This window comes from Leuresthes tenuis, unplaced genomic scaffold, assembly GCF_036924035.1.
Source record: "Leuresthes tenuis unplaced genomic scaffold, fLeuTen1.0.hap1 SCAF_16, whole genome shotgun sequence".
In the NCBI taxonomy this organism is placed as follows: Eukaryota; Metazoa; Chordata; class Actinopteri; order Atheriniformes; family Atherinopsidae; genus Leuresthes; species Leuresthes tenuis.
In genome coordinates this window covers 24,027,749-24,050,628 of record NW_027325370.1, presented here as the reverse complement: position 1 = coordinate 24,050,628, position 22,880 = coordinate 24,027,749, and the positions used below count along the sequence as shown (strand labels likewise).

The 22,880-nt window shown below is 41.7% G+C and overlaps 3 protein-coding genes across 3 annotated transcripts; 1 reads left to right on the top strand and 2 right to left on the bottom strand.

The window, feature by feature from the left end:
* Positions 1 to 3,218: 3,218 nt before the first annotated feature.
* ube2v1 (ubiquitin-conjugating enzyme E2 variant 1) lies at positions 3,219 to 6,502 on the bottom strand. The gene is made up of 4 exons (XM_072367833.1): positions 6,400 to 6,502; positions 5,226 to 5,374; positions 4,709 to 4,834; positions 3,219 to 4,229 (listed from the first exon to the last, which is right to left on the bottom strand). Exons 1-4 carry the CDS (start codon positions 6,419 to 6,421, stop codon positions 4,083 to 4,085), a joined length of 444 nt encoding a protein of 147 aa, XP_072223934.1. The 5' UTR covers positions 6,422 to 6,502; the 3' UTR covers positions 3,219 to 4,082.
* A 1,510-nt stretch (positions 6,503 to 8,012) lies between these two features.
* On the bottom strand, positions 8,013 to 13,436 carry peds1 (plasmanylethanolamine desaturase 1). The gene is made up of 6 exons (XM_072367832.1): positions 13,231 to 13,436; positions 12,205 to 12,324; positions 12,022 to 12,113; positions 11,799 to 11,943; positions 11,471 to 11,683; positions 8,013 to 11,352 (listed from the first exon to the last, which is right to left on the bottom strand). The coding sequence occupies exons 1-6, from the start codon at positions 13,364 to 13,366 to the stop codon at positions 11,231 to 11,233; spliced, it is 828 nt and encodes a 275-aa protein (XP_072223933.1). The 5' UTR covers positions 13,367 to 13,436; the 3' UTR covers positions 8,013 to 11,230.
* Positions 13,437 to 17,477: 4,041 nt separating this feature from the next.
* On the top strand, positions 17,478 to 18,992 carry cebpb (CCAAT enhancer binding protein beta). The gene has a single exon (XM_072366618.1). The coding sequence runs from the start codon at positions 17,673 to 17,675 to the stop codon at positions 18,558 to 18,560; it is 888 nt and encodes a 295-aa protein (XP_072222719.1). The 5' UTR covers positions 17,478 to 17,672; the 3' UTR covers positions 18,561 to 18,992.
* Positions 18,993 to 22,880: the final 3,888 nt, after the last annotated feature.

The following is a 22,880-nucleotide window of genomic DNA, read 5'->3' as shown; positions in this document are numbered from 1 at the left end:
TCTTGAACTCACTTTAACTTAATTCAATTCAATTCAATTTTATTTATATAGCGCCAAATTACAACAATTGTCATCTCAAGGCACTTAAGTAATATAGTCCAATTCAAGCCAATTGGAATTCAATTCATTGTAATCATAATCCAATTAATTCATATAGAGCCAATTCAAAAAATAATATCCAAGCTAAGGAAACCAACAGATTGCACCGAAATGTGTCTTCAGTCCAATCTCCCGTCCTGAGCGTGCCTGTGGCGACTGTGGAAAGGAACGACTCCCTTTTAACAGGAAGAAACCTCTGGAAGAACCAGACTCAGGAAGGGTGGCCATCCGCCTCGACCAGCTGGGGTTTGAGAAGACAGAAAAGAGGGAAAAGAGGGGGGAAAAACACCATAACACCATTCAAAGGATATCTGTTGGAACACAAGTTAATAACCACAATAATGTCACATGTACATAATATCATTTGAGAAATTAAACAGGGTGACAGATGAGGTCCCCCAGCAGTCTTAGCCTATAGCAGCTTAACTATGGGATGTTTCAGGATTACCTGAGCCATCCCTAACTATAAGCTTTATCAAAAAGGAAAGTTTTAAGCCTAATCTTAAAAGTGGAAATGGTGTCTGCTTCCCAGACATTTACTGGCAGCTTATTCCACAAGAGAGGGGCCTGATAACTGAAGGCTCTTCCTCCCATTCTACTTTTAGAAACTCTGGGAACAACAAGTAAACCTGCAGTTTGGGAGCGAAGTGCTCTGTTAGGAAAGATCCTGTTTAGATCGATGCCTCATTAGCTTGTGTGTGCAGAATGTAACAATCTTTGGAGGAGATCCATTTAATCTGAATCAGGTGCGTTTAAGCAGGGAAACATCTTAAACCTGCAGGACAGCGGCCCTCAAGGACTGGAGTTTGACATCCCTGTTCTAAGGCCTGTGTACACCCCCTATCTGCAATGACATTTATTTTGATGCAGGCATTTAGGGTGTAATGCGTAAATAAATATAGGACTATCCTATTTTACTTTGCCCTGTTGCATGTACAGATGTCTGCAAAGGTTTGGGCAGTGTTTGATCAAATGTCACTAAAATAGAGCGATGGTTGGATGATATTTTAATTAGATACAAAATAACTGTTGTCACTGATTTATTTATTTTGAAGCTTTTACTTCTCAGTGGTTTTGGAGACTTCCATTTGTGTGATACAGACCAACTTGTTTCACTTGCAAACAAGCTGTAAAAAACAACATATACAGTTGCACAATTAATTGAGTATCATTCATTAAAGAGCATGTGTCCCTCGTGTCATTATATAAGTGAGACAATGTTGCTATTAGGCAAAGCAATGATGTTTCAAAGTAGTTATTTTGAAGCGATATGAGACACCATATGTAAAAATGTGTAAATGTGTATGGTGTTTTGTTTTTTTTACTCAACCCTAACATGGTTAAGGGAAAGTTAGAAATAAGGCAAGACTGCGTTCTTCAGTCAGCAAGTGGTGAGCTGAATCTGTCTGTTTGATGAATGTGGACTTTGATCATGAAGCTGCCTTCTATTTGACTCTTGGCTCCTTTAAATCATAACAAATTCACTCCAAAGCGATTATTTAGAGTATGTTCCTCTACCTACTTGCTGTAGTCCGAGACCTCCTCTTTGAGGCCCCTGTGTCAACTGTCCACTTGTCTATTCCAGGTATTTCTTACAAAGACCATTTCAGTCTCACTGTGAGTCACAAAGTTGTATCACAGCTATCCCAACAGAGAAATCACAGGTTTATCAAAGTTATCTGACTTCTAAACATCTATAACCTCTCATGTTTGTCCTGAAATTTGGGGGGGCCCCAGCTTGGGAAGCGTTGTCAAAATTGTGGCTCAAGCTTTTGATATCCATGAGTGACATTGCCTCTCTTAGTTAAGGCTCACCAACAAAGTGTCAAATCATGCCAGACTTCATGTTCATATGGGTCCACTATGAGCTACATGTGGGTGATCTGGGAATTAAGCTGGCGTGGGATGGTTTCTGGGTGATGGCTGTTGGAGAAATAGGCCAATATGATGGGCCACATTCAGGTTTAACTGAACCTAATGGATATAGACCACAGTCTTTAGGCATCAACAGATGCCTGTGTACAGATATATACTCTTCCCCTTAAAACCCAGACTGTGAGTAAACTTTGTGGACATATTGCATCTCCCGGCTGTTACCTAACATGTTTCTGCTTTAAGATCTCCGCCAACTAGTTTTGTGATTGCTGCAGTTTGCCGGTTTCTTATCAGAATGACTGAAAGCGTTATAGATGGATTTGAATAAAAGATTAACCAGAGGTGAAAAACGGCCCAGCTTGGAAATGATTTACTTTTAAGGTTGACCTGGATTCAGGTTTCTTTTTGTCAGCGTTGGCATTGTTAAACCTGTTTATATCAATTTGTGTTGCTTTGTAGTAATTTTTGTAATGTTGCTCATCTTTCTGTAGCTCTTTATTTAGCTCTTATTTAGTTTTTAGCAGTAACTTTGCATGTCTTTATAATTCTGCATCACATCGTCTCCTGGTTGTTATGTCCCTTTTATTTGTTATTCAAGTGTGTTGGAGGGTTGTTTTTTCTTGTTGCCCTTTTCTGTAAAATCTTAATTTTGTCCATCTATTGTGTTTTTTGTTTTGTTCTCTTTTTGCACACTAATAGTTTTGCCTCCCTTTCCTTATTTTGCATCTCCTTGAGGTTGTTGTGTCCATTTACGATCACTTTACATCTAATTGTAGTCTGTATCATCATCCACCTGCAGTTGAGCATCTCTGTATGATTCTTTTCCTGGCGACTTTGCATCTTTGTTATCTACTTAGTGACGTATGGCAGGAGCTCAAAGGGCTCCTGTACTTGTGCCCCACAGGCCCACTCAGTAATCCATCCATGCCTTGCAGGGCCAGCAAAAAGTTGATGGGGTTTGTTTGACAGCCTTGATTCAATAATCTTATCTAAGTGATCAAAGTGATAGTCGTCTCATAGTTATCTAATTAAAATGAGAAATAGAAAATGTTCAGGTTTTTATTTTTACGCTAACATGTCAAGTGCAACCTGCAGCAATCTGCAGGTTGGCCATATTTCCCTGTTGATGCAAACTTTGTGGTTAAATGTACACGCCAACTTCCTGATTCTGGGTTTGTGATCCACGCTGTATTTGTGAGCAGCAGTCATACAGAAAAAAACATGTTATTGATCTACAACACAAGTGCATGAATAAAGATTTATGAAAGAAGTGAAGAGAATTGAACAATCCAGGTCTCCATCACATAAAGCTGCAAAGATGGTTTCACATGTCAGGGAGCGGCTGTGGCACTAACAAAGGACCAAAAAGAGGTAGCAAAGTTCACTTCTCTTTTTAAGCATGGTATAAAATTCAGACCTACAGCAGATTTGCATCTAAAGATCAGATAGTTGTATAAATGCACATTGCTCGTCTGTGAGACTACCAGGAGGAAAGAAAAAAATCATCTTTGTAAGCCCACAATAACATGCAGAAGAAAATCTTTCATCTGGACACATTACAAGACACATTTGTTGTCATATCATTTAAGATATTTTGAGAAACTGGGTTCATATGTTCACTATGATGGAGAATTCTCTCTTAACCACATTTTTACCGAGCAATGCAAAATAAACTGAAGTGGCTGTTTTCTACAAAACAAAAAAGGAAACACACAAAGAGAAACACTCAATAAGATCATTTATGTTATTGTACAATCTGCATTTTTTTTTTAAACAAACAATAATAATAAAAAAAAAAAAGATTAGTAAGATGTACAGTATTCAAATGATCATCTCTGGTGTGAACTGACGAGTCAAGTCCACCCAGAGCTCCAGTGATGGAAGAGGGAGGAGGGCGAGGGCCTGGAATGACTTTCATGGATGGGTTTGTGTGCGTAGGTATGTGTGTGCATCTATGTCTAAATGTATCTGCTTTTGTCTTCTGTTGTGTGTGTGCGCTGGCAGGAGGTGGAATGTCATATGGTGGGTAATGGGGGCTGAAAGCTAAACAGAAAGACAGGAAGTTTGGGGAAAGAAGAGAGGAAGATAGAGGCAAAAGTAGCAGAAGCTCAGTTGCTGTAGATCTGGCCCTCAGGCGGCTGGGGGAGCTTCATGTTTTCCTTGCAGGTCATGAGCCTTCGCAGCTCCAGCAGCACCATCCGGATACTGTAGGAGTTCTGCCACTTGGCCAGCGCAGTCACTGCATGCATGTCAACCTTTAGGGCAGAGGGACACACAGATGGATGTGTTGGGTTTTGCCCTCTGAGTTCATAATCTCCCATTTAGGCTTTTTAACAACTTCTGCAATTTAAAAACAATAGAAATAGTCTTTTATGCAAGTTATTTCCTTTAAATAAAGCACCTAAATGCTTTTAGAAGTTAGATTAGCTAAACTTCAGCCCAAATCTGACTTCAGTTATCCAACATATGCCATCTTTAACCTAAAGCTTATTTGTTTATTAACTCGCAGCAAAAAAATTAGAACAGGAACCTGTTTATCTGGACCGATCAGTCTGGAGAACAAACGTGACAGTCATGCAAAGAGAGCAAACCCTTCTTTTTTAACACATGCCGCTCTAATGTAGTCCAACATGACTAGTACATACCTCCAAGTAATGCAAATACTCTTCAACACAAGAAATTCAAACTTGGGTTATCTTGCTGGAACATTAACCTGTTAGGAAGATGTACATACCACACCGTTAGATGTGTGCACGCCATTCAAGTTTATCTTCGTCACAAATCTGACAAACGGTGGCGACTCTGGGTAACCTGGCCCACATTCAACCTTCAGATTGTACATCCTGTTTTCATAGCTCGTCTGTGGGCAGAGAGGTGAGAGGGCAGTGACCCAAAAAATCTAATCATGGCACACAGTGGTCATTAGATGCAATAATACCAAGAGGAAATGCATGGGGGATAAAAAAGTGTTTTTACATGGTTACAAAGAAATTGTTAATAAGTTGGTTTAAGTTCTTGAAGGGAAAAGACAAGAGATATCTGTCCACAGAAAGTGAGAAAGTCTTTGAGGAAAGGCAGTGTGAATCACAGCCAGTGTGTGCTCATTTTCATCACATGCAGGGCGTGATCTGCTGACTGACACGGCAAACTTGAGCCCTTTCAGTCACATAACAGTCCATTAACCTATTGGCTTAGCCTCTTAAAGGCTTACAGCACCGGTCTTGTTGAAGTGTTAAAATGGCACCACTAACCCGGGGAGGGCCAAGGATCACCCCTCTCCACCGTGTTAAAGTCATGTCCTCGTCATCCTCCAGACCCCAGCTCACTGTTCCATCTCCCACACCTTTCTGACCTTCTTCCAGCTCCTCCAGGAGCCGGAAATTGCGAGGGACTTTAACGCCTGTTTTTGGACAAACAACACAAACGTGAAGTCATGCTCACACGGGCACACCTTAAGACACAGGGGGTGTAATCAGCTGTCATCAAAATAAAAGATAAGTACATTGGAAAGACATTTAGAGGAGCAGTGACTTGCAGTGATAAAGCTATGAGTCGTTCAGACACGCACGCACTCTCTCTCTCTCTCTCTCTACAGGAGGGCGTGAAGAAACGCCTTTGTTCAGCAGCTTTTTAAGCAGCTAATGGCAGGTGTTACTCGTGTCCTCTGGCTGCGACGATACTGCATCATTTGGCCTCTGCAGTGAGACACGTAGGGGCTGCGCCATTAAAAAGGAGGAAAAAAAAAAAGGCCGTCCAAACTAACACAGCCACACTTCCAGCTGGCGCAGCGATCCAGCTCAGCTCACCGGCATCTCCAGACCTCCCTGTCATGTTCCCCTGATTAACTGGGAGTCAGAGCCGCAGAAAACGTACAGTCATTGTTGACGTTAAACAGCCATGCAGGAAGTCTGAACGCGAGTGCACGAGCAGCTGCTGAAAACGTCTGAAAACCGCCAGCGTTTTTTTCCTTTCCTTTTTTTTATTTTTTTTTTTACAGCCACTGTAAATAACCCAATAATGCAAAAGAGCTAACATTACAGCAGGGGTGGCGATGTTGTGGTTCACCAGCGACACCATTCTGAATTACATGTTTAAATGAAAGCCGACCAGTTAAACCATGTCCTGATTTTGTGAATGACTGGAGCTAAATGGTCCCACGCCCATTAAACTGCGAGAAATTCTGTCGCCTGTTATGCAGCATCTCGTTGTCTTTTTTTTTTCACTTAACTTACGTTAGCTTAGCTGGCGGTATCGCTTCCTATTCATTCTCTCCAGTTTTGCTTTTGCTTCTACCTTTTCATACAGTGAGCGCGTCGGAACAAAAACAATCTCGGTGTTAAACTTAATCACCATATCACGAAAATTCACCGATTCGCTTCCTGAATAGCAGTTTCTAAAGCTGATTAATATGTCTCAAACATTTACCTGATCCGGCGGCGACCGCCATCTTGTCGCTACTCAGCGGGAGCGCGCACGTTGTTTTTTTTGGGTCGTTGTGGCCAGCGGTGCGTGCGCGAGGAGGAACTCAAAGCATCGCTTCCTTTGTTGCGTCCCAAAAACAGCAATACGTGTCTATTTGGAGTGGAAGTGAGAGAAGCAGAGTGCTGCATATGACGAACTGTCCATAGCTGTAAGAAACATGTTGAATTGTGACGCGTAGTCTTCTAACAAGTCTTCTTTAACTCAATTTCAGCTCCGTTTATTTATGTCGAAATGAACTGGATGAAATTATACTATTTTAGTCCCCACAGGGAAATTATAGTGGTGCAGTCTAAAAAAAAAAAACATCTGTTATTGTAAACAGTCATTATGCAGGGCTATTGGTGTGGGCGTAATGACCTCCTGTATGACCTTTGCTGCAGCAGAGCTGAGGGAGCCTCTGACTGAACACACTCCATTGTTTAACTGGTATGCTGTATACAGAATTTGCAGTGTTGTCCGGGACATTTAGCAGCTTGTGCAGCATTCTCGAGGGATTCCAGAGTCGTCCCCAGCACAGACCAGGCTTTCTTTATCAGACTGTTATGTTTCTTTAAGTTACCGACTCTTGACACCGTGGCCCAACTGATGACTGCAAAGCTGATTGGCAACATTTTTGTAATGAGAATTTTAGAAGGGAACATTTTATATAGGTTTATAACAGGGTAAGATTTAATACGAAAGTGTTAGTTAATGGACAAAACATCCTTAAACTGTCTGAAGGGGACAGGGTCTAAAGCCCTTCACACATGCACTGCCTGCCATTAATCTGATGCCAACTGAAGGTGTCATGTGTGAATTACCCCCATGGTGCTATTCCGTGACATTTTGAGATGCAATATGACCCAGATCTATGTATATCTCTTTCAACCTGGCATAAGTGTGCACTGCTGCAGTCACAGTAACAGTCATGCACAGTAGAGGTGGTTTGATTTGACACGTGATCACTGCTCAGAAGAATCGCACAAATCCCATCATCATATATCAATATTCACTGATCACAATTGTTTAGATGAAGCTAGTCTTGTTAGTTCAGAGAGCTCAACAGGACAGAAACTGTCTTAACAAATATAAATTCTACAGTCACTTCTGAAACTACTCTACTTGATGACACATTCACAGTAATAGGAAGATTCCATGAATTTTCTCTCCGGGTACTCCGGCTTTCTCCCACTGCCTCAACAACATGCATGTTAGGTTAATTGGTGACTCTAAATTGACCCTAGGAGTGAATGTGAGTGTTGATGGTTGTTTGTCTCTGTGTGGCCCTGTGATGGACTGACACCTGTCCAGGGTGTACCCTGCCTCTCACCCAATGACAGCTGGGATAGGCTCCAGCCCCCCCCTTGGCCCTAAATTTGATTGGGTGGGTACAGAAAATGGCTGGATGGATGGCTGTAAATAGAATGTTCCAACTAATGTTTTTAGATCTAATTATCATCTATTCATTTATTTACCCAATGTCAGAAGTTGGATTGTTCAGGCAGAGAAAAATTACATTTAGTGAAGAGAACATGGAGCTGATATCTCTAAGCAAACAAACAAAAAAAGACAAAAAACACAGATAGCTGTTTATTAGTTTATTTATAAATACAGTTTAATATATACATTGTAAGCCTCCCAAATGGAAGACAACAAAAAGGCATCAAGGCATTATTCTGATATCTAAACTCCATCACCACCGGCATACATTACCAATGACAACATCCATGTGGGTCTTGCCTCAGAAATAGTGGGAGTCGCATTAAGGGCAATTTTATGCCAGTTAATAAACTGTTTTCTTACACTATTGGCGAGATTTGCTGTAAATCATAAGGCAATTTAATTAAAAGTCCAAGGATAATTACAAGAGTAAAATCCCTCCCGATGTCCTAGCATGTCAGACCTACCACAACAAATACCTACCCTACTTCCCAAATATATAGTTTGTCTTCACAAAAATCGTGGGGAAACGTTTAGGTAACCCCTCACAATCACAAAATAGCTCTTAACCCTACCAATACAAGCTCAGTGTATCAAAGCAGAAAAGCCAAACACAGTTCAAATCACAAATTCTACCGCAATAACAAGGGGCAGAGTTTAACCATACTGATTTATGGCTGCTATACAACTGATGGCGCCTAAGTTAATTGACTGCTTTGACTAACAAAATCTAACATAGCTGAGTACATGTGAAAATTCTCTTGTAAAAAAATACCCTTTACCTTACAAATTGAGTGTACTTTTCCTACAAGTTCTCATTAAACAATTTAAACCGTTCTAATTCATTCTGGAAAATAAATGCATCCGTGTTAGATCCATAACCAGAGAAGCCATCACAACACCCATAAATAGCACTTAAAACAAGTTAATATGGTTTGGGTTCTCTGAGATCATCAAATATCTTCAATGCAAAGTTGTCAGTTTTGCCAATCTCTCCAACTAATTAAGGTGTGTCATGTGCTGTATTTTCTTCAGTTATCATAGAGTTAGTTGCTGATTAACAAAAGCAGAAAAAAAATTAATATCCTTAAAATTTTCTTTATCTTTCTGAGATAACACAAAGCAACTTACTGAAGCACTAAAACATCCAGCAGAGCAAAGACCAAAATTCCTTGTTTTTCCCCAATTGTGCCTAAACAACATTTCTCCTAATACTGAACAAGAAGAGCTACATGAGAAGAGCAGGTTGTGTGTGGCGGCCACACATAACACCATCCATTTACCAGCTTATATTACACCACCAAGTGCACACAAAACTGCCTCTCACAAAACTCTACAAGCACTATGCAATCTGCAGTGTAGACCTATTGACCAGCTGTTGTCCTATGGTGAATAACCGTACGTGATCAAGTATGAAGGATTCAAAAACTGGAACATTACATAACATAAAACTGAACTTTGGCTGTAAAACTATTACCATCATTGCACTGTCACCTTTAAAACATCTGAAGCGTAAGTCTTTAACCTGGTCCAGCCAACTAAACAGCTTGGCTTGGCTTCTCCTGTTTAAACCTGAAACCCTGTACCAGGATTTCTTTGGAATGAGGATAACATTTTGGTGGTTCGAACCTGGGACCATTTGGTCAAAGTTGGGGTCCTTTGTTGAACAGTCTCTTCTATTAAGTGTCTGCTTTACACAAAGGAACGCTGGTGACCCAGTGTATGGTTTGCACAAGCCGACATGCTGCATGCATGCGAGCACGCATTCTTACATCTCTGCAAGGGACATCTTAATAAGTAAAATCAATTCTAACATGCAGTTTTATTAAGCAGCTATTTTCTTTTTAGCTCCAGGTATCAAATTTAGCATATATGTGTAAACTATTAGAAAAAGAAAGGCATTTAACCTAGCCAGACGAGTTAAGACATATATTTAAGGGCCTCTTATTACACTGCATAGTTACTAGCTGTACAATACATATACAAATGACCAACAAAAGCATTTCTTTTTTAAAAAGCCTTTAGCCAATTAATCCCATCTATAGGAGTGAGAAAATTTCTTTTTCAGCAGCTTTCACTGAAGCCCTTAAAACATCACGAAGTCTGCTTGTCACAGATACCAAGAAGCTGGCAGCCCCTTCTCATAAGAAAAAAGAAATAGCAATGTTACACACAGCTGGCACATAACTTTGGAGCATCTGTGTGTGATCAAAGGAGACAAGGCCAAGAGTGACAGAATCACCACTGCAAAAAGAAACAAGAGACACACGAGTACTGCATCTGCGGTGTGTAAGGCAGCTTGACAAAACAGCAGAGCCTCTTCACTGCAAAACTGCAAGTCTAGTATAACGTACAAGTGCTTCTTACAAAGGACACATGATCATCTGAAGAGACTGCTCAATAGCGTCGGATGCAATGGCAATATGAATGTGTATGTGCCCAGATGTTCAAATGGCCGAGCACCCATGCCGGCACAGAAATTATGCCAAAATGACAAATTTAAATCCGTATTATCTAATTATTTATTCATTCATTCATTCTTCATGACGATTCAGTACTGATTCTTCCGGTTCTCAACTATCTCAGATTGACTTACCCATGATGACACTATTAAATATGGCTGCACTTTAGAGACAAACATGGGAATTTGCTCATTTTGAGGAACAGAAATCTCATTTTTAAACATAAATTCTCATCGCCTACCTTATAAAAGTATAAAAAAGGGTGCAGAGCTGTGCCCAAATGTGCAATTAGACGATAAAAATGTAACAGTTATCAATCTGTTTGATCTTGAGCTATCAACATTGGTAAAGCATCCAAACATCCCTATATCCCTACTATTATTCATGGCCTTAATCCAATTTTATTACTTGTATATCGAGTACAGTCTTTAGAAGAAAGAGATTCGAAGTCAGATCCACAGAAAAAGTACCAGAACTAAGCGTGATGTGAATTACAGACTCTCCTAATTAACAGTTGTGGCTTTGGAGGAGAAAAATAAGCCAGCGTCCGTTCTTCTAAGTGCTGTTTACGATCTTTGTTTAAAAGTGATTACAAATGCATTAGCAAAAACCTCAAAAGTGTTGAGTTGTGTTAGAAATACAAAGGATATATTGCAGTTTGGAAACCTTATCTCCATGAATAATGAATTGTGAAAACATTCCATCGACAAAGCCCTCCTTTTGCAAACAGAAAGAAAATGTGCAAGACTTAAAGCTATGGCATCAGAAACTGTTAGTTTTTCATCCTGTGGATTACAGTTTAGGTGAGACAAAAGAAAGAAAAAAAAGGAGGGGGGCAAGGAGACCGGACAGAGCCGGAGTCTTCTGAGGTAGGGTGAAGTTAGCCTGCAGAGTTACTTCACTTTTTTAGCCCATTTCAGGTCATCCGCCCTGGGCTTCTCTCCCGTCACGCCCTGGATGAGATCCTCCAAGTTTCTCCAGAAACCCAGCTTCTCCAGAGGGTAATTCAGCCAACCTAGACAGGTGGGAAAGACAAAAAAGCTCAGTATCAAACATCCTCCACCCTCATCCCAACAACATCTTCAAAACACATTGCAGTGTTATCTGTCATCCCCTGAGAACTGAAGGCGAACCTGTGGTGATGCAGAAGTACGTCTCATGAGGCGAGACGTGATGGATGCGGTGGTGCTTGCGGGGGAGGATGATGTGGCAGTCTTGTAGGAACACCACCCAGCGAGGAAGGCCGAAGTACGTGTGCGACCACTTGTGAATCTGGTTGGTAAGAGTCACAAAGATGGCCAGTGCAAACAAGAAGCAGTACCAGGGGTAGTTATGGTAGATCTCCGCTACAGTTAAAGGAAGACAGAAAGAACATTAGTCATCTGTTGTTGTGCTTTTGTCTCACTCGGATTATTTTTGAAGCAACAGGTTAGATCAGTTTACAGCATTTTCAAAACTCACCAGGGGAAAGGGTGAGAAAGTTGAAGGCCATGTTTGCAAGAGGGACTATGGTCAGCATGCAGTTGTCACCGTTGGTTTCGATGAAGTCGTGACGGGTGATGGCCGTCGGGTCGATGTGGTGCTCTCTGAATGGACGTATAAAGGCCTGCAGCACAAAAAATACGAGGTGATTTGGGGGGGGGGTCCCTCTCCATAGAAGTGTGTTTGGAGTTGAAAAACATACCCTCCCAAAGACTGGCAGATCCACTGATCCCCACGTATCGGCACCCCAGTGAACCAGTCCTGACGCAAAGTCAGCAGTGAGTATTCCTGCCACTGAAAAGAAGTTGAAGTGCCATAGAATAAGACGGACACAAATGCTGACAATAGAACATCAAGACAGTTTATAGTGCTTTACAGTGCTTACCAATGCCCAACAGGATGGACCAAAAATGTCCAAAATGGAAATTGGCAAGAAGGTGAATGAAGTTGAAGGCCATGAGAGAGAAGCAGAGGATGACGCTTATCCATTCTTGACATCTTTTGCCTTACGGGGGAAAAAAAAATAACACATGGATAAGGAAAGATTGGGAAACTTTTCTGATAAGATTACCAGTAAAGCTGTATCTCCTGCAGTCCACATTACCAGAACATAGTATGATGTCATGCAATCCAAAAATAAAACATCTGAAAACATCATGAGCTTATCAAGCTGCTCTTCAAAACACTGACTCCCAGTGAGGCAACATTCCTCTGCTCTGCACATGTTACATGACTGTGGTGAATTGATGGGCTTGGAATTCCTGTCTGCATCTTACAGTTAAAATAAATCTACAAATTGCTTTTTTTTTTCTTTTTCTTTTTTTTTTAAACGACAAAGGAAAAGGACTGCTCACCTCAGTCAGGAAACCATCCAGTATTTGTACAAAGAGCGGATGGGCCATATACTTTGTGAATGCAAATTCAATCTGTATGAATAGTGAGGTCTAAAAGAAAAATCCTAATATGAGCTTTCGGTGACGCTTTGTTTCCGGAGTTGCAGTCTTTGGGTTGACTTAGGAGCAACCCCGTTAGAAAAGGTCACAACAGCTCCATGACCAGATGAGGCATTTGAGCCTGAAGCACATGCAGTGGATTCTTCTAACCTCTGCCCGATGTTCGAAATGTCAAAGCAGCGCTGCAACTCCAACACAAACTCCACCAGTCTCACATGATTCCTATTGTGTAACCACAGCATTGTGACAAAAAAAAAACACCACAAGTGCCACTGATTGTTCGGTGACATTAGATCATAGCAGTTAAAAACAGGCTTGTGCTTTCGATTGCTGAATTACTTGCCTTTTTGGTTTTTTTGCCAACTAACTAAAGCCAGTCGTTATGTCACACCACTCATGGACACTTGAACCGGCAGAACCAACCCCACAAAAGACAGCTGCTGAGAGGATCGACTCACCTGGCGAGTACAAATTGGCCAATTCTCGGGCACCGGCGTGTTGTGGACCCCATCTGGCCGCACCTCGGCCCGGTCCCTGCGGCTGTGTCGTCTCTGTTGCCACCCCACACCCATTCTCGTTTATCGTACTCGCCATTTCTCCGCCGTGGGCCCGGCCCCTTCAATACTTCCTCTACTCAGCACCAGGAACCAACGGAATCGTCAGCTTCTCAGCCCACAGAGAGTGTAACGCTTTCCACCAATCAAATGCAAGTCGCTGAGCGCGACAGCCAATTACCGCTCGGGAAGAACGGTTCGAGAAAGATCGACGAGGCCAATTGGGAGGAGGGTTGCGAGCAGATCGCTTGCTTTTCTTGGCCCTACCCATCGCGTCTCTTGGTCGCCCTGAACAGTAGATGGAGCCATAGACATATATACAAAATTAAACGCTTGAAAGAACGGAACAGGTGTGAGCGACATATGTCACCTGGCCGATTTTGTGATACTACAGCTCCAATTTAGGGTATAAAGTCGGCTGAGACGTTATCTGCATTGTTATTTTGCTGCAGTGTTATTTTTAAAAGCGACCCCCCCCCCCTTCCCAGTACAAATGAACAATTAACGTTTTAAGCCAGACAAACATTTCCTTTATAAATCCCGTAAAAAAACTGAAAAAAAGCTAACAACCTTAACGTCACCATTTCTGTGGAACTGCTGAGTCACTTTGTTGCTGCTACTTCTGCCACTGTTTTGAACATTTTACAGTAACTCCTCCAGTCGTTCTCCAGGGTTTCTTTTGATAAACCTCAACATGAAACTGCTTCATTACTGTAGGCATGGGGTGCATATATATTCAATTCAATTCAATTCAATTCAATTTTATTTATATAGCGCCAGATTACAACAATTGTCATCTCAAGGCACTTAAGTAATATAGTCCAATTCAAGCCAATTGGAATTCAATTCATTGTAATCATAATCCAATTAATTCATATAGAGCTAATTCAAAAAATTAATATCCTAGCTAAGGAAACCAACAGATTGCACCGAAATGTGTCTTCAGTCCAATCTCCCGTCCTGAGCGTGCCTGTGGCAACTGTGGAAAGGAACGACTCCCTTTTAACAGGAAGAAACCTCTGGCAGAACCAGACTCAGGAAGGGTGGCCATCCGCCTCGACCAGCTGGGGTTTGAGAAGACAGAAAAGAGGGAAAAGAGGGGGGAAAAACACCATAATGCCATTCAAAGGATATCTGTTGGAACAGGGAAACATAGGTTAATAACCACAATAATGTCACATGTACATAAAATCAATTTTGAAATTAAACAGGGGGAAAAAGAGAGCATTCATATATTCAACTTGTGATGGAATACAAATGAACGAAAATGTAATCAGCAATTTTATTAATGCATTTAGAGGGTATAGAACAAGAAAGGATCAAGAGTTAAATATGAATTATAAACAGATATGCATTTTGGACACAAAGTTCCACCTTTCACTAATTTTTGGTTGTGGAACCTTTGGCAACAATGAATGTTTATGGGTTTTTCTTGTAGTCAGGTTCTTTCACTCTTAAACACTTTACTCTTGATTCTATCAGTCTTTTGATCCATTCAGTGCGTCTCTTGGTGCCCGATGGAAGTACCACCATGTTTTGGACTGCATTGGTGACAATGACTGGAATCTCAGAATTTGTGTTGTCTGACGGTATTAAAGCAAAGAAAATTATTCCCATCCAAGAGTGTTTTTCAAAGTCAAGGATATGTCCTGATCACATTCTTCCTTTTATGTTAAGAGTCCTTCCTTGGATTAGAAAACAAAACACATAAGAGAACTGTCTTAACACACGGGCAAAGGTCACAATGATTGGTCCCCTCATCATCCACACACCCTACACAGAGCAGTGGAAAAAAACTGACATTACTTTTACATAACTGGTAGCTGTTAACTTGCACCCTAACAGTGATTTCTACTTCTCTGTTCTTTGATTAAGCAAATTACAAAGATGAAAACTTAATGGTGACAGCAGTTATGAATGAAAAAAAATTCACAGAATGAAGGCCCGAGTCCTTTGAAGGCTCCTTGACATCAGAACAGTCCTCAGAGATCTGATGGAGTGACATCCTTAGCTTAGAAAAACTGTAAAACATCAGGACATAAAGGAAAGATGGTTGGGGTATTTAATAAGGATGTAGGAAAAGACAACCGCGCTGCAGTATCCAACTAATCTAAATTATTCATATTAGTACAAGGTGGGATATTCTTTTTTATTAAGGTTGGTTATTCAAAAAAGGAAAGAAAAGCCACGTCAAAGATGTTGTTGCCACATGGAGCTCACACTCACTCTCCTGCTCTCATAGTTTCATCGGCTGTATGAAAATGAACGAGCGTCCTTTAAATGTTTCAGCAAGAAAAGGTAGGAGGCAGACGATCTCCTTTGCGCTCACAAAGGACGGTCCATTGTATCGAAAGGACTGGAACTTTTGCATAGCACCACAGTCGATACTTTCCGCCTTTGATAGACCCTGAAAGCTCCCCTCAGAGTTTGATCAACCCATTTTCAGTTGATGAAATTGCTCGTCATTGTGTTGATTATTCACATCATCGTTTTACGCAAGGATATACATATGCAGTAGCAGTTCAATATTTCCTCGGAAATGGAGTTCAGTGTAAGTATGTGACATCGCATACGTTTGAAATTCGCGTTAAGTACAAAGGCCCGAGGACTGGGCCGAATCTTTCAGTGCACACACTTTACATGCTGCTGCTCAGCAGACACTACTGACACACGTGCTCGAGTTCTTCTATTATCACACCTTAAACCCCAACTCTGCTAGATTTCTTACAAGTAAATGTACATTTTACTTTTATTTGACTGTTTGTCCTAACAGTCCTATGTGTTCACCGTGTGTTGCCACAGCACTGGTTAATGCTGTGCGTCTTTTAAGAAGCTGTGTTTTTTTCTTCATGTCGTTTTACTTGAAGCTTGGAGACAGAAGTAAACATTTGTATCTGTTTTTCAGAGGAGGCCCGTCGGCAAACTCTTTTCCTGGCATCTCAACATGTACATCCAGCTAAGGGGGGTGGGTGTCTAAGACGGGAAGCCGCTGAAAAACACAAGTAAATGTGTATAAGCGTATGCCTCCTGGGAAAGCAAGGGATGTTTGGATTACCAAACAGAAAAGTGTTTTTGGCCGGAGTTGAAGCCGTTCTCAACGTAGGACAAAATGGAGTCTTGATGTTCAACGCTAGGTGGCAGTATGACTTAATGTTTTTGTCATCTGCGCTGTAAATTTGATTATGCCTTTCTGTAGTTCTCCTTAAGTCATAGAGGCAAAGACAGATGTATCTTCCTCAGATCGTGAAGCGCTTTGTAAATGCAACTCTGTGATACTGACCTGTAGGTCAAGGCAAATCACTGTGTCCTGTTCTAAGTCCCTGAAACTATTGGGGTTATTTATTTAAATGTCATGCTGTGGGAGAAAATTCTTCACGCCCCACGTGACAATCACAGAAATCTTTGAAGACTCTTATTTGTAATAATTTCAGACATGAACTAGACAGACTGAATTTCTCAGAACACCCACTCTGACCTTTATACAGTATTGGAGTGAGGCGTCGTTTGCAGAGCTCCATCACACCAAAGCAGAGACGTTTCGTGGTTTCACGTAGCTTGTGGAAGTTGTGGGGTCCCAGCTTATGTAGGGCTACTTTCATGAGTGTCACTGTTACAAGATTATTACGCATGAAGTCCAAATGGTAAACATGTTGTCGCGGAATTTTTCCATTACTGTGGAATTCATGAGATGTGCCGGAACAGCAGAGGGCGCGCGTTCAGCACGCACTGTCAGAAGGAGTTTTTGCTCAGAACCATGTTTTATGACAACTGCGATGAGTTGGCTGGTGTCGGCTCATATTTTCACTTTTTATTTGCGTTTCACATCAGTTTCGTTTTATTGTAAATCAATTCAACCCGGTAAGGCTACGTGGCGTTGTTTTTCATTCTGCTGCTGTAGGACAACTTTGTTGTTTTTGATTTTGGTATTTATTTATTTATCATTTAGCCTACAATACCACACACGTCTTTTTTGAGAAAAGGCGGGGGAGAAAAGCTTGAGTTCAATCTTTTAGTGTGTTGGAAATAGTTGAAAGTGGGGAAGGTCTTATGGAGAGGAACAGGTTGTACGGTCGGCCCCGCGCTACGCGTGACATACCTGCCTGGAGATGTTTAACCCCGCCCCCATGTTCTTAATAAAAACCCCCGAGACAGGAAGATCTGTCAATTCCTCCCAATCCATGAGCTCTAGCGAAGCAGTTGCAGTGTGTTACCACAGGCAGTGACACAGGAGATTTAAACTCACCACATTCCGACCCGTTTCACAACTCAGCCAGCTGAACCTAAAGCACTCAGGGCGTCTCACCTCAGCCCTACATGTTTCTGCAATCTGGTGGGTGTTAAGATCCATGGAAGTGGCCGGCTTGTACGAGGAGGGCAGCTTTGCTATCCACAATAGAGACAGCATTATCAGTCCCATCGGCGGCAACTCTTACTGGAGGCTCGGCGACTCGATGACGGAGCTGGGCATTGAGGAGCGGGAGAGAGCGATCGACTTCAGTGTTTACCTGGATTCAGCTTTGCACTGTCCGCAGCTGGTGGCGCAGACGCAGCAGCAGGGGGACGTTTTCTCAGATTTTCTGGCGGAGAGCAAGATCAAAAGAGTCGCAGCTTTGCAGAACTACAAGAACTACTCGTTGCTCAACGAGCTGGAGACGAGCCAGTGCGACAACTTGAGGGACCCCAGGGAGCCCTACGCGCTGGGTTACACCGAGTTGCAGGAGACCCGTATGGACAGCGTGCTCAGCCCTGAACTCGGGATCCGCTACAGAGCTGCCGCCGCCGCTGCTGCCGCCGCTGCGGAGAGAGACGACAGCCAAGAAGACACAAAAATGGAGAACGGGTCATCTGGGTTTGACATGAGGTCCTATCTTCATTACCAGTCCACCAGTGGCAGTCTGGGAAACATCTCTACTGCGTCCTCGACTTGCTCCAGCCCGCCCGGCACACCTACCCCGTCAGGTAAAGGCAGGTCACCGTCGCACGGCGGCAAATCGTCCGGCGGGAAAGCAAAGAAACGCCTGGACAAGGACAGTGAAGAGTACAGGCAGAGGCGGGAGAGGAACAACCTCGCCGTGAGGAAGAGCAGGGACAAAGCCAAAATGCGCAACTTGGAGACGCAACACAAAGTGCTGGAACTGGCTGCAGAGAACGATCGTTTACAAAAGCGCGTGGAGCAGCTGTCCAGAGAGCTGGCCACCCTGCGCAACCTGCTCTCTGCCACCGGACAATGTTAGACACCTCCGCTGCTGATGGACTTTAAGAGCAGGAGGTGATCCACTGTGCTGAAAATGGGACGCTTCACAGGTGAAGACAGCGACCACCAGTTTACAAGGACACTTTGAATGGGACTGAACAAGTGGGTGCATGGATTGCGCAACCATTCACGACTCTTCACATGTCACCTTAGCTTTATTCTCTGATGTAATGTTGGTGTATGCAGTATTTCTGTGCAGGTTTTACATACATACCAGTGAATTTCTACATTTTGTGTATCTGCAGCAGTGGCTGTCAAGGGAAGAGTTGTGCTGCAGTGAAATGATGCAACTCTTTGTAATAGTGTTGGCAATGAATGAAATAAGTCTAATAATTTAATATTCAGAGGTGAAATGCTTTAATTGTACTTGATATTTTATTGAATTAAATAGATTTATACTTTGTTTAAACAATTTCACTTGTTTTTTCTTCATTTCCGTCCTTTTGAAGCAGGTGCAGACAGACATGGGCGTTATTCTTCCCTATATTCACAGTCATCGTATACTTTGTGTTCCCATATTTTTCAGTAACAACATATTGCAGATAAAGAATCAGCACAGCAATGAGGCAAATTAGCTCAAATTCAGGTCACTTTGGTAAAATAAAGAAAACACACTGCAGGAATTTGATTGTTTCATATCAGAACTGAAGGATTTAGGAAAAAAAATTAAATTAGTAAGTCTACGGTTATTTGAACATTGTCACTGATCACAGTTGATCACAGTTTATTTATTTCCATGATTGTATTGTGTGTCCACAAAGCAAAAAATGTCATCCAGGTGCCTAAAGTCCAGTGACACAATTATAGAGATTTCCTTTTTTTTAAAAAAAAAAGAGAGACTCAAATTGTTTATAACAAAACAAGAGCAAGAAGCAGACTCCTCACATCTCTACTTAATTAGTCTGAACACCAACCCAAATTTCGCCTTCGTGTTTACTTAGTGAGACACAAAGTCCTCAGATCCTGAAATAAATCCAACCAATTTTATGGTGAAATGATACTGCTGAGAGCAGCAAAAAAGACTGCCGCTCTGCACGCAGCACTGAAATGTTAGCTTTATCTTTAGCACAGGGCTCTGTCAATAGTCTGCTGGGTCCACTGGCCCGGAGAGGGGTTCAAGGTTGCATTGAAAATTAATCAGCAACTAACCTCATCACACTACTGAGGTCACGCTTGAACAGCCCACGCCTGGCTGGGAGTGAGCACAGGCGAGACTTGTGTTAATCCTTAGTAAACCTTGTTTAACCGTCAAGTGGAACAGCCAGCAGAAAATTCACCAGTTCAAAATAGAAGTGACAAAGTGTGTTACACCAGACACAATAGATAAGTAGACAAATGGTTTCGCAGTGGAATTTACCAAGCCCTCGGACTGCGTATCACTGTGTGAGCCGTATGAATCGTATCTGTCACGAGCAAGCAAACTCCAGACAGAGGAGATAAACCAAGCGAACATGGTGTGATTTGCAGGTGATGGTTACAATTCAGTGTGGGGAAATATTTTTCCAAGTCAGACATCACAGGTTTACCACAATGTCAGTGAAAAGTCACGTTGTGCTTCTTTTAATGAAGCATAGAAACTGTGTTATGCTGTTTGTGCTGTGAGGGATGACATTTTAGATGTTTCAACACACTCAATGATGAAGTGTTTAGTTTTAAACAGTTGTGCAATATCCTCCCTTTCCAACGCATCACCACCAAAAGAATGCTACACCCACATTTAACTAAGACATTGTTATCCTCTGTGTGCATGGCAATAGATGTAAGAATTTGTGGCCTGGCTCTAGGCTTACTGGGTGCAAAATGTAGCAAATAATGTGTAATTTTTAGCAGTCTTCAAAAATAGACTTTACACAATCACAGAAACAAAGTAGTGTTTTGGAAAAACATTCCATTGTGCAGCTCCTGCTCTCGCAGTCCTCCTCGGCGCTGTCAGTGTTGGCTCAGATTCATTCAAACATTCTGCGCATTCTTTCTTCGATGACCCCTCGTTTCCTATTGGACCCACATGTCGTCCCTCTCCACTCCTGTCTCACACCCTGACAGGCCAGAGGGAAATTCCCACACAGGATGACCTCTTTTCTTCAAAGTTTAGTCCGGCCCCTTTTCCACAACTTACTGGCAATGGGATGTGTCTGTCGGTAAACTCCTCGTTGCATCAGAGTCCCTCCAAATGGTCTGTTAAAAACTCCTCCGATAAAGCAATACAAACACACACACGCACAAACACGCATACCTGTCATCCAATTGTCCAAGTTGTACCAGTTGTGAAATGGAAGAAACTTTTCCGACTCTGAGTCATGTTAGTATGTTTGGAGTTGTTCCTCAAAACAATACATACACTGTTGTGGTTGTTCAGGAACACAGTGTCTAAATAAATGCCATCTAACCCTTAACTTACTATTGGATATGTATTTCCAGTCATTTTTAAGCAAAAAAAATGTCAAACCTTGGCTCCTTCCAGCTTCGTAAATATCAAGATTTAGTGTTTCTAAATCATGTTACGCTGAATAGAAACTGAATGTTTTTGATTTTTGGATGAAAGAAGATTTGCTTCAAACTCTGGGAAAAACACAGAAAAAAACAAAACCAAACGATCCGTAAAAAATTAATCAACAGGTTAATCTATATGATGCTTTGTTATGTGCTGTACCAGGGTGGTGCTTTGCAATATTTCACTGTTGTAGGTTTGACAGATGTGGTAAGCGCAGTTGCCTCATGTTACCCGTCATGATTAACTCAGTTACAAAACACATCGCAACACCTGTCGATGATAACATGGTACAAATGTATTATTTTCTGTTAGTTATGTTGATATATTTGGAGTAAAGCTATAGATGGGTAATAAATTAAAGGAATATGCTGAACCCTTGACCCCAACAGTTAGAGGATGTCTCTAATATGATGGATGGCATTGTTGCTGGTGTGGTTTGGATCCACTTCTAAATGTTTGCTCTCATCGTGCGGTGAAGCATTTCCGACCTGTTGACAGCAGTCTCTTGCACAATGTCAATGCCACCATCCACTCTTACAGTTGTACTTTTTATTTTTCATACCTATATACATGATTAATCATCAAACATTTTCCCTCTCAGTTGTCCTGTCACTGAGAGTGTGTTAACTGACGCTTTTCTCAGGTGTTTTATGCCCGATCATTTTTGCCATTTCACACCACAGACGACCTGCCGGCTTTTTCAGGTTCGTTTGTCCTTTAGTGCCACATATTCAGATGAAAATTTGTTGGTGTTGAACCGACAGCCGACTGGGGGTCAACTTTTGGATGTTTACCGTTCAAAGTTTGAAAAACGGGTGGCCAGTTGTGTCGTTTGCTCCACCTTCCAGGATCCTTCATCTTTAAATCGGTACAGGTTGTGCAGGAAATTTCATAATGTTGCCTCACTGACCAAGCTAAAACCAATGATAATAATAACTTCCTCTTTTGAGAAGCTTTCCTTTACTCTCCGTTGATCAGTCATTTTCACTGAAAGAGTCATTTTATAGTCCTCTAAGGAGTGTTAGATACTGAACAGAAATGTACAAGCTGAAGACTATTTAAGGGGTATTTGTTTACATCTTCATGGTTGGAATTTGACATCATTGTAAAAACATTTTATCCATTTATAATAGAAAAAAAGAAGAAAGAATGTGCACAATTTGAGTAGAAAACAGAATACAATGATGTCGAAATAATGATAACGTCAAACTCTGAAACTGAGAAATGGGATAGGGGTGTGTTTACTTCTGGGCTGCATGGCCCTCTGTTTTTTTTATCAACACTCGGCTGTGAGCTGAGTAGACTAACTACTGTAGTTTTTGAAAGCAAAATCCTTCCCGATACTTGCTTTGTATAGGATTAAGCCGCTCCTCGTTGTTCGATACTAATTTGTTGTGTTTTGTTTTGTATTCTGTCACAGCTGTCAGCGTGTTGGATGACAGTGGATGACAGGTCTGGACTGCAGCCAGGCCAACTGAGCTCCCTGACTGCTGAAATTAGCAAGGCGTTTTTTGAAAATGACATATCATTCAGCAATAATGGTGCAAGTTAGCAGTGCCACGCACACTAAGCACCTATATCCGATCTCAGATGCTTTGGTCTGAAGGACGCAGCAGTCATGATTTCCAAAGAGAATTTCAAACTTAATTTGTCAGTCCGCTTTTAAAGGCCCAGAGAAAGCAGCATTTTTGGATATTTCTCTTGCATATTTTTTTCATTGCATAGCAGACTTTTAACTCGCATCTCTGGATGCAATAACAAACTTCTCACTGACAAGGCTTTTTTAGAACAGTACCTGAGTCCATGCGG